Genomic DNA, 17,404 nt, shown 5'->3' on the forward strand with positions numbered 1-17,404 from the left:
AGGGGTATATAATATAATGTTTTGTGATTTTGCATTAGTTTCTTTATCCTGGGATCAAGGCTTTGGTTTGCTTTGTATTGCTCTATATGCTCAGTAAACCTATTCACATTGAACTCTACCAGCTTCAAGTGTATTTCTTTGAGTCTTTCTCTTATAAGTTTTGAGTTTAATGCTAAGTTGTAACTACATCTGTGTAGTTATTTTGGCATCCTTTTGATCTGTTTATTTCAATTAAATCACAGCAAAATCTAAGTTTATTTACACTCAAACCGACCGTTTGAGGTGCTAACCTCATCACGTCTTAACAACCCTGTTGCGGGCTGTTAAGACATGATGAAAAGGCTGCAGTGGCGCTTGATCCTTGCAGTATTTTGACCAAAGCATGTCAGATACATTTTATTAAGAACCCAGGGAGCTGTGCTAACTTGTGGAAAAGGGGTATAATATGGCCTCTTTAAAATAACCAATTTAAAGGACTGTGCACTCTTTGCTTCTAGTACCTGACATTCTAATTTTCTATCATTTATTTTGGGGTTAAATGTGTAAAAATGGACAGTAGATATATCTGAACAAGTACAGATAGCAAGAGATAAGAGATAATGAGCATGTGAGTGTCACATTTAGGTGTAAAGTGATGTACAATGAATTTCATGCTCAACAGCCCTCATACAGTTCATTATGTGTTCATAAAGTGGGCAGTGGACCTTAATAAATGCAGAGATATCAATAAATTAGGCTTCTGGAGTTTGGTTTTTGAGGATGAAATGGATTTTCTGTACAACTGTGTCCCATCCTACTCACTCTCTAGGCAAAAGAAACTGGAAATACAAGAAAGTTTAGAGTTACACCATCCTGTTATGTGTAGTCATCTCAGAACTGTCAAAACTGGGGTGGAGGAGGTTACTATAAGAAGACAAACATAGCCCTCAGTGAAGGAAAACGTAGACCTGCAATTGAAGCTGAAGGAGGTAGGTAAAACATCTGAAGGTAAATGTAATAACTTAACTTATCCTTCCTCATGCTATGACAGCTAATAATCATATGACAATTTATGTAGGATAAGACCAGACAGACGTTTAGTAATAAGAAGTTATTTGGATGCCTGGGGAAGTTTTGAAAAAATGTCAAAAGCTCTTGTGAAATAATTATTTGCAAGGGTTAAGTTCTTTTTTTTAAGGACAGTTTTCACTGAGTGATGTAATGGAAAAACCTCACTTTGCATCACACAAACAGTTACTGCATTTTTGATTAAGTCATATTGTATAACCTTGGAACATGTAACCATCTGTGCTCATTATTTTTGACACTGGATCAGAGTAGGGAGTAGCCTCATCTTGGACATACTACAGTTCCTTTTTTAATTAGTTGGGAGCTTTGATGACATCCAGCACTGCATCCCACTCACATTCTAATATGTTTACCACACTCCTCATCTATAAAGAGTATGTACACTTTGTAACTGACATCAGTCTGCAATTAAAGCTGCAAGCAGCGATGAACGGGCCCTCGCGCCTCCATGCACATCAGGCCATGACGCAATCGAAAGTCTTCTGTCATGGGCATGTAGATGTCTTCAGACCCGGGCTGTTTTCAGACAGTGCAAGAAGGAGATAAACATCACTTCCTTTGTCCACTGTTTTGCCCGCGGCTGGGGCTCCTTTGCTGCAATTTCATAGGGGGGTGCTATTCAGCCAGTTTGCATCACTGACTGAATATTGTCACAAGGACGTGTTCAGGCCGGGACTCTTATCAAACATGTAAAGTTTGGTGCAGACTGGAGCATGTACAATAAAGTTATAGCAACTTCCTCTGTCATGGCAAAGCATCAAATCTCAATGATGCGAGGATGAGAATTTTCAGCAGGATGAGACATGTCTGTCTTGCTCACTAGGTGTGAGCAAGACAGACATGTAATGTTTGTTTTCTTTAATAAACCACACTTACTTGAACACTTTTCGTTGTGCCCCTGAATTTCTATGTGTGCCTCAAAATTTTTCATTTGTGAGCACATGTACTCCTTCAGAAAAAATTATGCATTGAACACTGCTGTCAGATGTGTAGAAACAATAAGTAACTCCAGCTGGACACAGAAAAATACTCATATATTTGAAGGGAGAGTGTGAGCGAACCGCTAGGTGCTCGGGCCTTAATAGAGGAAAACCGGCAGTACAGAGCTACAAAATTTAGAAGCCACACGCTTCAATGATAGCTAAATTATAGCATATTAGGCACATTACTGCCACCCTGCGCTTTGGACTGTAGACCAAATATTAAATCCTACACATCAATCCTGTCTGTCTAATAAACTCAAAAAAAAAAACAAACTGCTACTCCACCCACTTGGCAGGTTCATTAAAGTTTTAATGCTGAGCTCTGGAACTCTAGTCTTCCTCAGTTCTTCCATCATATATTGTCTTTTTTGATCATACTTAGTACAATCTATGCTTGCATGTGTAATAGTTTCCTCAGCCAAGTGGGAAAAAATATGTGCATATATCGGCAATCGCCAAAAATGATAGTCAAAAAGTAATCGTGTTATATAACCGTGATGTCAATATTGAGCAAAAATTATAGTGATTATGCTTTTTGCCATAATCAAGCACCCTTAAAAAGAACATAAATTTTGATTTACATACACACACACACAAAGCATTTAAATATGTGTGTGATAAATTGTTGTCCTTAATAAAGTTACTTTAACATTTTTCATTGTGCTCCTAAATCTCTATGTGTGCTCCTAATTTTTTACATTTAGGAACACATGTACTCCTTGACAAAAAAGTCAGCATTGAACACTGCTGTCAGGTGTGTAGAGACAATAAGTAACTGCAGCTGGACACAGAAAAATACCCATATATTTGAATGGAGAGTGTGAGCGAACCGCTAGGTGCTCGGGCCCTAATAAAGGAAAAACTGCAGTACAGAGCTACAAATTTTAGTTTCGATTTTATTTTTCTGCAGCACTTTATCACTAAACTGTCACTCTCACTCCATTTTTCCCTTCCCCTCAATGTGTTCAACTGCATACACACAGTCAATGCAGTGTTCAATGCATAATTTTTTCTGAAGGAGTACATGTGCTCACAAATGAAAAATTTTGAGGCACACATAGAAATTCAGGGGCACAACGAAAAGTGTTCAAGTAAGTGTGGTTTATTAAAGAAAACAAACATTACATGTCTGTCTTGCTCACACCTAGTGAGCAAGACAGACATGTCTCATCCTGCTGAAAATTCTCATCCTCGCATCATTGAGATTTGATGCTTTGCCATGACAGAGGAAGTTGCTATAACTTTATTGTACATGCTCCAGTCTGCACCAAACTTTACATGTTTGATAAGAGTCCCGGCCTGAACACGTCCTTGTGACAATATTCAGTCAGTGATGCAAACTGGCTGAATAGCACCCCCCTATGAAATTGCAGCAAAGGAGCCCCAGCCGCGGGCAAAACAGTGGACAAAGGAAGTGATGTTTATCTCCTTCTTGCACTGTCTGAAAACAGCCCGGGTCTGAAGACATCTACATGCCCGTGACAGAAGCCCTTTGACTGCGCCGCGGCCCGGCATGCGCAAGGGCACAAAGGCCCGTTCAACGCTGCTTGCAGCTTTAATTATTTTCAGATTTCCATCACAGTGACCATGGCTGAGTACAAGCTAGAGGTGTCAACAGGTGACATTACATATGCAGGAACATGGGACCACATATACGTCACTTTATTTGGAACTGAAGGGCAGAGTGAGCGAACTGAGTTGGACAACTACGGCACTGACTTTACAACTGGGACAGTAAGTTGAATCTAGTTGTTGACCATTATTCATATAAGAGTCTCAAATTAGGTTTATGCCAATGTTACTGTTTATTACTGTTTTTTGTAATTCATGCATATATAAAGCACTAATATTCATAGAATGGCCTTCATTAGCCCATAGATCCACATCCAAGTGTAGATTTTAAAATTCGTAACAATTTCAGAAAAGAAGAAGCAAAAATGATCCTTTGAATAAGATTTGCATTTGCTTTGTCCTTCCTATTTGTTTATCACCTTGATTCATACTTTCTTATTTTGCTGCAGACATAAGGTATATTGTACCATAACTTTTTTCACAGACAGGGACCTATACTGTGAAAACCAGTATGTCTCTGGGGACACTGCTCCTAATCAAGGTGGAGAAAGATCCGTTTTTTGTTCTCCCAGAAGATGAGTGGTACTGCTCCAAAATAATAGTGATGACACCAGAGGGAGATGCCATTCTTTTCCCTTGCTACAGATGGGTGTCCAGGGGAGAACTGGTGGAGCTGAGAGGAGGGAGAGGTCTGCTTTAAATACCCACAATATGACACTTGTTTTTTGTTAGTTATGTCACTTAAAATTTGACTGTTGTGTACTTTTTACATCTCAGCCATTAAGGTTTTTGAGGAGAACCATCCTGTGTTGATTGACCACCGGAAAAATCAGCTGACACTTAAAAAGAGCCTTTACCAGTAAGTTCTCACATGTGCGCTATGTACTGTACCTAGAGCTGCAGTTTGTCTCAGAAGCTTATCATTTTTTCCCATTTTTTAGATGGGAGATCGCTGATGAAAGACTGCCACACATCAGCAGTTTTAAACATACATCTGAGCTACCAGCTGAACTCATCTTCTCTATGTCCAAATCAATGGAAATACAGTACACAAAAAAAATAGCGTGAGTCAGGTTCCAATATACTCTAGTATTTGTAAGGCAAATAACTATTTTGAAGCATCGGTGTCAGTATTTTGTTAAATTATCTACGTTTTTACCCTCTCTTACCTCAGTGGTGCTGAACTCATGTTTAAGGGGCTCATTGGATCTACTGAACAATGGGAAAGCATTGAGGACATGAAACAAATCTTCTGGTCCCAAAAAACAACAATGTCAGGTATAGTTTTAGTTCTGCTAGGTAACTCACCTGAACACTAGCATTCTTATAGTTTCATATAAGTGCAAGTAAGTAAACCTGATTAAGTCGACCTGGCCCCACGGTAGAATGAAAAACCCATGAAATAAATATTTAAATCTTAGATGCTGTAATGGGTTCGATACATGATGGTCGGCTCACTCTTAACTAAATGGAGGTGGACAGGGACAGATATCTTTAAAAGATTAAATGGTCCTGAGGGACAGCTACGACATGGAAAGTGACTGACAAAAGTCACTCAGCTGATTGGATCACGGCTTACTGCTGGCCTTAAAGCTGTACTAATCAATATTTTTATATTAACGATAGATAAAATGACTGTGTGTATGCAGTTAGAACAGAGGTGCATTACCTGACACTATTAAATATGTAAAATAGCTTTACATATTTAATAGTAACAATATGAATTCACCTTTTCTGTTTGAATCTTACACAACTATAATTATCATGCTCAGCACTCTGTGGTGAAGTGGAGGAAAATCAATATATGTCCAAACTACTGTATGTACAAATCATTTACAGTGTATGTGATAAATTTAAACAAATCTATAAGGCTTTGTAAAGAAATAAAACTATCTCAGTGTCGGGGGTGAGTGCCACAGTGTCATTCTCTGACAACTTTGTAATGCTCTACATGTGGCTCCTAGATATAGAGGACAAATTACAATCATCAATTGTGATTTTCCTAGAGTACGTTAAAGAGCACTGGAAGGAAGATGACTTTTATGGATTCCAATTTCTGAACGGGATCAACCCTAATGTGATCAAGCGCTGCTCAGAGCTTCCTCCAAACTTTCCAGTCACAGAGGACATGGTGAAGCCGTTTCTGAAAGAGGGTACCTCTCTGAAGGAGGAAATGACGGTATGGAAGATGACTGGCTTTAAATGGGTGATAATTGTTGCTTTGAGAGACAATTTGTAGGTTTGAATTTTGATTGTACTTGTACAGCAGTGAAAAGGTCCCTGAATATTTCCATGTCTATAATACTGGAAAACCACAATCTTGTACGTTGTGTATGTTTTCCCTCCATCTTTCCTTCCTATACAGAAAGGCAATATATTCCTCTGTGACTTCAAGAGGATGGATGGATTACCCACCAAGTTGTCAGATGGTGAATCTGTGCATGTGACTGCTGGTTTCTGTTTGTTCTACATGAACCCAGAGAACAAACTGATGCCAATTGCAATACAGGTATTTCATTGCAAAGCAAACCAGTGACGTATTCATATTACATATAGAAAGTTCATTGAATAAAATTATTGGTCCCCTCACAGAGAATTTAGATACAGATTTGATGTAACGTCACGCTGTATCCAGGTTGTTTACAGCTGTTTGTTGTTTGTATTCCACAAAATGCTGTCCAATGAAAAACTGTTTTCATTCACTCAGGCAAAAAGAGGTGCATCTCAATAGTCTTAATGGGCTATAGCTGTTCAAATTCAGCATTAGGACCCTAGTTTATAACCTGATGTGCCAGATTGTTTGTTACACAGAACCATCTGAGAAGTCGTCCTTAGAAAGTGTTTGGAAAAGTGCAGGCACTTTCAAAAAATACTTGGCATTTCTCATGTGATCTCGTGTGATAACCTAGTTTATGTCACAGAGAATTTGTAGGCATTATCAAGTACATTTTAGTAAAATAATGTCAATCACAGAAGTTATCCTGTAATCATAAGGTCAGCATATTTATATGCTTTTGTATCAAAAATGAAAAATACACAGTGGTGCATGAGGGGAAGAGAGAGTAAGAAAGGTGCTTCCCCCTTATGAAGTGGCTCTACAAAAAGTTTTATAATGTGGAATACTCATCACTTTGCATTTTAAGTGAAATAGTATGTTTCAAAGTAGAAAAATAGCTAAATGATGGTTTTATCACATTCCAGCTGCAACAACAACCCTCTGAGCAGAATCCCATCTTTCTGCCCAGTGACCAGGAGACTGACTGGCTGCTGGCCAAGATGTTTATTAAAAATGCAGATTTCATGCTTCATCAGTCTGTCTATCACTTGGTTAACACTCACTTACTGGCAGAAGTCTTCACTGTTGCTGCTCTCCGCAGCTTCCCTGACATTCATCCCCTCTATAAGGTATATGACTATGCAGTTGCAAACACAGAACTAAGGCTTGTTTGATGATCTGATCAAGACTTTTCACTCAGTTTTCCAATATAACTTACGAAAAGTACTAGAAAGACATATGTTTGGTTTTGTAATCATCAGGGGTGACTATGTGAAAAATGTTTGCAGGAAATGTAATTAAATTTTTATTTAGTTTAGGGATGTGCTGCCTGTTATTTGCTGATTGGTTTATAGAAATGTTTATGTTCCTTCACTTTAATGGTGATTTTATCATAAATTTTACATTGAATTTAATATTCCTCCCTCTGATTGCACAGCTGCTGATCCCTCACGTCCGCTACACTCTCCAAATAAATACTTTGGCCCGTAAAACTATTTTTTCACCGGAAGGGATTTTAAGTACAGTATGGATCTTTATCATGTATATTCATATTTTTTCAATCAAATGTTGATACTTGAAATACAGTGTAGTGAAAACCACTTCTATCTTCTGTATTGTTTTATATACTTTTGTGTTCTTAATTACTAGAGTTCACTTGGACATGAGGGGATGACAGAGGTCATTGGAAGGTCTCTCTCTGAGACGACCTACAGCTCCCTCTGTCTGCCAGACAACATCACTGCACGAGGACTGGAGTCTATCCCCAACTTCTACTACAGAGATGATGGCCTGAAGCTGTGGAACATCATCAACAGGTTACAGGATATAGCTATAATCCATACTGAAGCCTTTCCTGACGATTGGCTGAAATGACTTTAAAAATAACACCCTGATTTCAGAATACAATGTAAAATCATATTTGTAAATGTATATTTTTGCCAGATTTGTGAAGGCAATAGTGGGGTACTATTATCCTTCAGACAGTGAGGTGTGTAAAGACTCTGAACTGCAGGAATGGATCCGTGAGATATTCACCCATGGCTTCTTAGGAAACAAAGCCTCAGGTATTTCACCAATGTTCTGATTTTGAATTTGTAAACACAAAACACTATATACTGTAGTAGCTTATAGTATATTGCAATTTTCCACACAGATGCAGTGAATGAAAAGCAATAACTGATAATGACTGTGTTGCCAACAGGGTGTCCAGGATGCTTTCATACTGTCAAGGAAGTGATCAGGTTCATTACCATGGTGATCTTCACAGTGACGGCTCAACATGCTGCAGTGAACAGTGGGCAGGTGAGACATGGCTGTGTCCAAAATCACTCCCTATTTACTGTATGGTGAACTATATTTACCCTACGCCATTTTATTTGAGTGCTCGAATGCTGAGTGTGTAAATATATACACTATTTAGTGCCACCAAAAACTTGATGGAACAGAAAAAGTGGTGTCCATGGCATGTACACTACTTTTTAGTAACAATCCCACAATGCAAAGCTCCACATTTCATAGATGTGAAAATTACTGTAGCACAACTCTACAGCTGACGGTAATGATTTATTAATGACAATTAGATAATTAGTGATTGCCTGAAATCTTGATTTTCTGCTCACTATTGAGTAAACTATTTAGTGTCTATTATATAAGGAGTATTGAATGAGTTAATGAGGGAATAAGGGAATGATTTTGGAGTTTAAACAAATATGTGAACAAACAAACAAACAAACAAATATTTGGAATAAGTGGCAGATCTGCTATGTGTTCTATCCATTATTAGTTTCCTTGTAATAATTCCTTTCAGTAGAGTATAAGTTTACTTTTAAAGTGGTGGAAAGATTGCATTTCTTTTGTAGTTTTATATTCTGTCTTTTGTAGGGATGTGCAGAGAGCCCAGTATTTGTATTTGTATCTGTATTTGTTGGGGCAGCAAAATTATTTGTATTTGTATTCAAATAAAAGTGGAAAGAGCCTTAAAAATTCTGTTTTTTTTTTTATTACGCTTTTAATTTTAGGATATTAAAGTGTTACAATAAGTGTTCATGAAGCATGTGTCAGTAGCTCAGCTTTATCTCTGGGGAACACCCCCAACTCTAGGAGTGATGTCCAAATTAGGAAATATACATCATGTAGCAGGTGGATGTGACTCCCCTCATTAAGACCTGCTGATAGACGTAACAACGGAGCAGAGGACAGAGACTGAGCTAGCGATGTAACCGACCTGTGCGCTGGTATTTGACATGGTGTATTTTTCTTCCTGACAACAAATAATTTTTAAAATATTTGTATGAAACAAATATTCGTAAAAAAAAACCCACTATTTGTGCTTTGCCGAATAACGTATTTGTATTTGGGCACACCCCTAGTATTTTGGTTTTTATATCCACTGTTTTATGATTGTCCCCCATGAGAGCAGGGCCAACAACCCCACAGTAATAACGAAAAAATTAAGATCTCCTCCAGACATGTTTCAAGATGCATAAATATACTTTTATGTTTTAATTTGTGTCTGATATGGTTTTTCTGCAAAAAGTCAATTACCTGGTTAAATCTTCTAAAAATTACATCTATTCCTTCTCTCCTATTGAAAAATCCAGAATCTATGAACATGCAAATTTCATTTCAAAAGTTTTACTGCTAGACTCAACATGTCTATTTCACTGAAACAGTAAGACTCAAACATCCAAGTGAAGGAACGGGAAGAAAAACAGTTAGAAATGAGAAAAAATAAAATTAAATGCATATTAAAACTTCTATTTCTATTCAAATTAGTTTGACTACCACTCCTGGATGCCTAATGGCTCGCTCCTGCTGCAAAAACCTCCTCCAACCACAAAGGGGCAGTCAAGCATGAAGACAATTTTGGAGACCCTGCCAAATAAAGGACAGACAGCCAGCATTGCAGCAATTGTTTGGATACTTTCAGAAAAATACACAGATGTGGTAGGTTTGGTGTTCACAAAAGCACACAAATAGTAGAATAATATATAGGGCTGAAAAATTAATTGAAATTTTATTGAAAATCGCAATATGACACAATATTTGTTAAAGGAGAATTATGTGTCAAAATACCATTTTAAATTAAATAATGTTGTAGCCTACACATCATATTCTACAGACTTTAGAAAACATCTTTGTTTGGTACAGAGCCCTGCAAAAATCACACCATAATCATTTTAATATGTTCTTCAATTGAAATCTTAATAATTCTGTAAAAATGATCATTCCCTCTAATATTGCAATTTGCAATATCAGTCAAAATAATCACAATTAGATATTTTTTCAAAATCGTTCAGCCCTAATAATATATAATCCATCCACATTTGGAAAGGGCTTTGAAAAATTGCACCACAAGCAAGTTGCTGTGTCAGTCAGATTTACAGTTTTGTTTTTGTCATCTTGGCAGGTTCCCCTGGGTACATACCCTGAAGAGCGCTTTGATGAGGCTCCACCTAAGCAGATGATTAAAGAGTTTCAAAAGGAGTTGTCCAACCTCAGTGAAGCAATTACAACCAGAAACTCGCAGCTTAAAGTGCCCTACACCTATCTGAACCCTGCTGAAATAGAGAACAGTATAACTATTTGAGTAAGTCTGAGGGAGCCACTTTTTCCTTTCTGCACTAGTGAACAATATCCATACCTTTTTCAAAACTTGTCTTGCATGCTGGGTTGAGTTTCAAACTTTGACTTTGGTAAATAAAAAAGGTGAGGTGGTAGAAACATACAGTGCTGCTTGAAAGTTTGTGAACCCTTTAGAATTTTCTTTATTTCTGCATAAATATGACCTAAAACACAAGTCCATAGTTTACACAAGTCCTACACAAGTCCTTCATGGACTCATGAACACTGACTATAGCCACTGCAAGAGAGGCTTGTAGTTTCCTAGCTGTTACCCTGGGGTTCCTTGTGGCCTCCCGGACTATTACATGCCTTGCTCTTGGTGTGATCTTTGTTGTTCGACCTCTCCCGGGGAGGGTAACAATGGTGCTGGAAGTCTTCTATTTGTACACCATCTGCTGTCAACTGGTGGAGTCCAGACTCTTTAGAAATGGTTTTGTAACCCTTTCCAGCCTGATGAGTATCAGCAACTCTTCCTCTAGATCCTCAGAAATCTCCTTTTTTCAAGGCCATGACACACTTCCACAAACCTGTGTTGTGAAGCTCAGACTTTGATAGTGAAGACCCAGATTTCTCTTCTTTAAATAAGGCAGGACCTCCGACACTCACACTTGATTGTAATCTCACTGATTGAAACACTCGCCTCTAATCTCCCCTTCAAATGAATTGATAATCCTAGAGGTTCACATACTTTTGCCACACACAAATATGTAACATTGGATCATTTTCCTCAATAAATAAACGAACATGTGTACGGTTTTTGTCTAATTTGTTTAATTGATGTCTCTATCTAGTTTTAGGACTTGCATGGAAATCTGATCATGTTTTAGGTCATATTTATGCAGAAACAGAGCACATTCTAAGGGGTTCACAAACTTTCAAGCACTGTATAGTGACATGCTGCACACTGGGAGAGGATGACTATATTTTGGTTGTATCATGTTAAGTGGGCTTATTGTAGGGTGCCTGTATCTTTGTGTGAATTACTGTACGTATTACATAGACCTCTCTTTAGGAATAACTTAAATGAAAAGTTTGAGTTGCATGTTTAAGCATCAGCTGACATAATGCAATGAAATGTAACTAGCTGGTACTCCTTTAATAAAATAGGTTTTCTGCCATAGTGGAAATTGATAGGGGTGAGGTGGGGCTCTTTTCTTTCTGCCATCAAACTACCTAGATTTATATCATGTCAAGTTTAAAATGTGCCCATCTCATTGTGTGCCACACAGTAGAAGTATCACATGAATACTTACAATGTAAGGTAAAGAAGGAGCAGCTGTATGTTGGGTGTATACATTTTTTGCATAGTTTTAAACTTGTAGGCATAAACATATTGTAAAGACAAATGACTCCAGTTTCTAGTGGCTCTCAACAAAGGTAGTAGAACATAAACATACCACTTTTATGTATAAGCAAGTGGGTGAAAAAATAGATACGTATATGTATATAGAAACAACAAGTGGACAACAACATACAATGTCTACAGTATATACAGGTGAAGCCATTTCTGTAAACTCTAAACAGGATGCAAATAGTGCAAAGGTGTTGGGGGAGGGTGTCCTGTAACTGATGATGTCCTGTAGGCCTTTCCACACTGACAAAAGGTCATTAGCTGAAAACCTGTTCTACAGACTTCTGACCTTTAAAGAATCGTTCACAAACATTGCTCGCTATTTTAGTGCTGCTAAAAAAACATGCTGATATGTAATCAATTAAAAGCAAGCAGTTTGTTTGTGATGACATATTAAGCCTCTAAAAGACCATGTCAGACCTACTGTAGTGCTGAGAAGTTTGAGTGTTTGAATTGTCTCAGTACACTCGAGTACAGACTCTTAAATGTATTTTGTGAGTATTTTGAGTTTTCTAGTACTGGGTGTTGCTGACCTCTCAGGCCTTATAATGTACCTTTATGCTTCATAACCCTCCCAAAATATGTGTATGTGTAACATTTGTATGATTTTTACTTTAAAGCTATAATATGTTACTATTCCACAATAAAATGTCTAAAAATGACTAGGCCTATGTTATATATTTTGTTAAGTTGTGTACTTACATTATCCCAAATGTTTCCAACAATTTTCAAACGCAAAGAAATCCGTAATTTAATCAATGTAACGGTCTGTTTCATTTGGTCACCAGTCAATAGTGTCATATCCCCTCTACCAAAGAGTATATTCTTTGCATGTTTCAGTGTTGTGGTTTTCCACCACAGTGGGGTCTACCAAAGAGTATATACATACAAGATAATACATCAGCGTTGTGGCTGTCCATGAGAAATCGTCATAAATTGTAGTGAGCCATAATTATTCCATAAACAGCTTTCAATTTGAAAAGATATAAACCAACTCAGATATTAAAGTCCGCTCAACATTTCATCAGCGCTGTCTCATTCTTTGCGCAAAGGAGAGAGTGTGGAGCAGTGCAGCAGCTGCTGAAATGAATGATGTCAGGATGTGAGAGGTGGCAGGATTCTGCAAAGTCTGGTTTACCTATCTCCGATATTAGCTAAGCGTGAATATACTGATTCATTTTCACCTCAACCACGTTAACTACCTGATGAAATTATCATCATCGATTAGATAGACAATAGAAATCCAAGATGGAATCAAATAACTTAAACAAACGTAACTAAAAAATATTTGCAGGACAGAGCGTTAATAGATTTTTAATATTTCGTTATACTGTGCATATAACACCAGATATGAGTTTAGTTTCCATCTAGTTTATGTGTGCAAAATTGCTACAGTAAACACGACAGTGTTGTCAAGCACAAAGAGCACACTGGAGACACTGCGGTGGCTGCCACACACTCTGCCTGTGGCTCCTATGCACTGTTTTATAAATGAGACCCCAGGTCTGTTTGTTCTGGAGTGGAGGAGAAAAACATCTTGAACGATGAACACTGGAATAATCCTAACCTGGAGAAGCTGGTTGTTTAACAATGAAGACCACAATTACCATGATCCCACGCTACTTCACAGTGCCATCAAACATCTTTTATTATTGTTTTGATTGAGATACCCATAGCGGAAGAAATAACATATTGTGCATTTAAATAAAGAAAAATACAGACTCGTATTTCTACCATGACAAAATAAGAAATTACCTGGAGAAAATAAAGACATTGAAAAACAATTATTAACACGCGCTAAAGTAGTCTAACTATCGTATCAACCAAACTGCAGCAGAGAATATCTCCAAAGTCCGCAAGCAGCAAAGTATACACAGGCTTAAAAGCAAGTCTACTGTCTCCAGGCTAACAAGCTGGACAAACAAACTGTGTCCGACTCTGGTACATGAACGAATCTGGTCCCTGTGCCCCCGAGCGACCGAGTCCCTGAGCCTCGGGTGGTGGGTGGTGTTTGGTACTCTTCAGTACAATGGCAGTAGATCAGCATTTACAGGATGTGTCGAGGGCAGCAAGTCTGTACAAGCACTAGTATCATCAGTATGAGCAGTCGAGTTGAGCCTGCAATACAGGTTTTTAGTAAGCAAAATCATGTAGATTATAGATTGAGAGGACACTAGAAAATGTCCTGTGTTATTTGTTGACAGTTTTACAAAAAAAAGTGATTAGCCAAGTAAGTTGCTTGTAAGTTGCTAAATTTTGTCTGACTAATAGTCCAAAATGTTAAGATATTCAATTAACTGTCATATATAAAGACAAACAACAATTTTTTCTTGAAAAATGACTGCAGTCTTCAATCAATTATAAAGATATTTGCTGGTTAATTTTCTGTCAATCGACTAATCATTGCAGCTCTAGCCGAATATTCTGGCTTTCTCAGAATAATTGTGTTAGCCACTAAAACAGATAACAAGGGGTAAGAGATAACATGAAATTTATTACATAAAATGTTTGGTTGAGCCCAAAAGAGCTGATTTTTTTTTTCATATGAAACACTATTGTCCTCAAATTTGTTGCCAAATTCTCCAAGGTGTGGCCTCTCTGATGTCAACTTCCACAACTGCAACTGCGACCAAATTTAAATGACAGGTGCACATATAAACTTTAAATGATGCCACAAAGTCTGATAGCACTTCAACTACAGTATGTAGTATAGTTACAAGCTAAATTTAAATGGCTTTAATTCAGTGGTCATGACTCATTTGAAATCAGGTACATTTATATATACATTTATGTCATGGGTGTAGATTTGGGTATGAGCAGTAGGGACATGTTCCTACCAATATCAAGGTGTTGCTGGATTGTCCCTACCAATATTTTTACTGATCTCAAACAATCTAACCGCTTTAACTCCACGTAATGTTAACGGTAAGATCTCTGCAGGGTTGCTAGGTTTGTGTGTGTTCTGCAAAAAAAGTGTATTATTATTATTATTATAAAGAATGAAAGAGCAGGATATGGGGGATACTTGACCTGATGATCTGGCAAACTTCAACTTCAAGCTGTAGGCACTGTTGACCAGCAGCAGCCCAGCAGCAGCAGCAGCAGCAGTGAAGTCAGTGAGGTGGAGAATCTGAAGCGGTTAGTATTTATAGTTTAAATGTGCCAAATGTCACAGAATTGAAAATGACTTAATATCAATAATAATACATCAAACCTATATTGCGCTTTTCAGGATACTCAAAGACGCTTTACAAAGGAAACAACAAAACAAAAAGACATAATGTCCATGAGTAACATATTAGAAGGGAGGACTTTGTTAGAGAATTCTGGATATGTATTGGAGTTTATTGTACCATACATGAAGATGTACCATAAAGGATACCATTGCAATAGTCCAGTCTGGAAGTGATGAATGCCTGGATGAGAGTTTCTGTGGCTGAGAAGGAAAGGGATAGACGGAGACGGGCAATGTTTTTGAGGTTAAAGAAGGCTGTTTTGGTGATGTGCTTGACATGTTGATCAAAGGAGAGAGTTTGGTCAAAGATAATATCAAAACAGCACATGTGGGTGGAGGTGAGCACAATGGATCCTTCAACGATGAAGATGTTATGGGTAGATTTGGTGAGAGCTTTTGGACCAATGATAATGATTCCGGATTTGTCGCAGTTCAATTTGAGGAAGTTGGTTTGGAGCCAGGCCTTTATTTCCATGCTGTAGGTGGTCAGGGTTGAGTGAGTGGCAGTGGTGATTGTTTTGGTGGAGATGTAGAGCTGGATGTCATCCGCAAAGCATTGGAACTGAAGTCCATGGTGGCGGATTATGTGGCCAAGGGGGAGCATGTATAGGATTAAAAGGAGGGGGCCAAGAACTGAACCTTGCGGAACACCATGGGAGAGGGGAGCAGTGGAGGATTTGCAGTTGTTGATGCTGGGCTGTTTCAATGCTGTGTTGAGAATGGAATCTGGATTGGAATGATTCATAGAGGTTATTGGCAGAGAGGTGGGCTTTGAGTTATGAAGCAACAGCACATTCCAGTATTTTAGATAGAAAGGGGAGGTTGGAGATTGGTCTGTAGTTGTTTGGGATGTCAGGATTGAGTCCAGGTTTTTTGAGAATGGGGTTGACAGCGGCAAGTTTGAAAGAGGGTGGGATGGAGCCAGTAGTTAGGGAGGAGTTAATTATTGTGGTGATGAGTGAGATAAGGTGGGAAGGCAGGCCTTGACAAGTCTGGAGGGCATGGGGTCCAGGATGCAAGGGGCAATGTTCATTCCTATCATGACATCAGAGAGGTCTGTAGAGGGGAGACTGAGGAGAACTGAGACAAGAGCTGGCAGATTCACTGGACAAAACTAGGATCATTTGATATTATGTTTTATTTCAGGCATTAGATGTTGTTAGCTAATTTGTGATTGTTGCTCAGACATACTGTTTAAATAAACAACTTTCACTGTTGGTGAAAATTCCTCCCAAAAGTAAATTAAGACATCTGGTCCTTTTTAAAGAAGAACCAAAGTGTCAGTAACAGTTGAGTTTAGTTAATAAGAATGTTCTGTCATCAATCCAAACATTAATCTTTGAAATTAGAGGGAGAAACATTTACTATTTAATGCCATCTCTCCCCTTTTCACAAGTGGATCAAGAGCAGAGTTATTATTGCATATGTGTCATTAAGACATGAAGATTATTTATAGGCTAAATTAGCCACAGCTTTTCCAACTGATCTGTTTGTGACTGTCAGGCATCATTTCATTTTGAAAATCCTGTCAGCAGCAGCCTGAGCAGCACAGAGACACACAAACAGGTGAGCTGCAGCCTCTCAGGTGACTCTGATGTCATAGATACACACAGACAGATGAGCTGCAGCCTCTCAGGTAAAAAGTGGACAAAAAATGTCCCTACCAAAATTAAAACCAAACCTACGCTCTTGATTTAGGTATTCAAAAATCACAGCCTTCACCAGACAAGTAGCATTATTGTATATCACTGTTTTATAGCACCTCTAGATCTAGATGCACATTAAAATTGTCAAACATTTTTAGTATTAAAATAACCAATTTAGAGGACTGTGTACTCTTTGCTTTCTAGTACCTGACATTCTAATTTTCTTTCAATTATTTTGGAGTTAAATGTGTAAAAACGTACAGTAACCATATCTGAAGTACAGATAGCAAAAGATAATAGATAATGGGCACATGAGTGTCACATTTGGGTGTAAAGTGATGTACAATGAATTTCAAGCACAACAGCCCTCATACAGTCTGTTATGTCCTCTTAAAGTGGGCAGTAGGCCTTAATAAATGCAGAGATATCAATAAATTAGGCCTCTGGAGTTTGGTTTTTGGGGATGAAATGGATATTTCAGTACAACTTCGGCCCATCCTACTGACCCTTTAGGCAGTAGAAACTGGAAACGCAACAAAGTTTAGAGTTACACCGCCTGTTATGTTAATGTGTAGTGGTCAAAGGTCAAAACTGGGGTGAAGGAGGTTACTATAAGAAGACAAACACAGCCTTCAGTGAAGGAAAACC

At 38.1% G+C, this 17,404-nt stretch overlaps 1 protein-coding gene across 1 annotated transcript; it reads left to right on the forward strand.

The window, feature by feature from the left end:
- Positions 1-923: 923 nt before the first annotated feature.
- LOC121881812 (hydroperoxide isomerase ALOXE3-like) lies at positions 924-12,459 on the forward strand. Its single transcript, XM_042389546.1, has 15 exons — positions 924-968; positions 3,621-3,785; positions 4,108-4,312; positions 4,401-4,482; positions 4,565-4,687; positions 4,798-4,901; positions 5,630-5,802; positions 5,989-6,132; positions 6,825-7,028; positions 7,337-7,423; positions 7,549-7,715; positions 7,843-7,964; positions 8,102-8,202; positions 9,676-9,846; positions 10,310-12,459. The coding sequence occupies exons 2-15, from the start codon at positions 3,639-3,641 to the stop codon at positions 10,487-10,489; spliced, it is 2,010 nt and encodes a 669-aa protein (XP_042245480.1). The 5' UTR covers positions 924-968; positions 3,621-3,638; the 3' UTR covers positions 10,490-12,459.
- Positions 12,460-17,404: the final 4,945 nt, after the last annotated feature.

This window comes from Thunnus maccoyii, chromosome 17 (genome assembly GCF_910596095.1).
Source record: "Thunnus maccoyii chromosome 17, fThuMac1.1, whole genome shotgun sequence".
NCBI classification, from domain to species: domain Eukaryota; kingdom Metazoa; phylum Chordata; class Actinopteri; order Scombriformes; family Scombridae; genus Thunnus; species Thunnus maccoyii.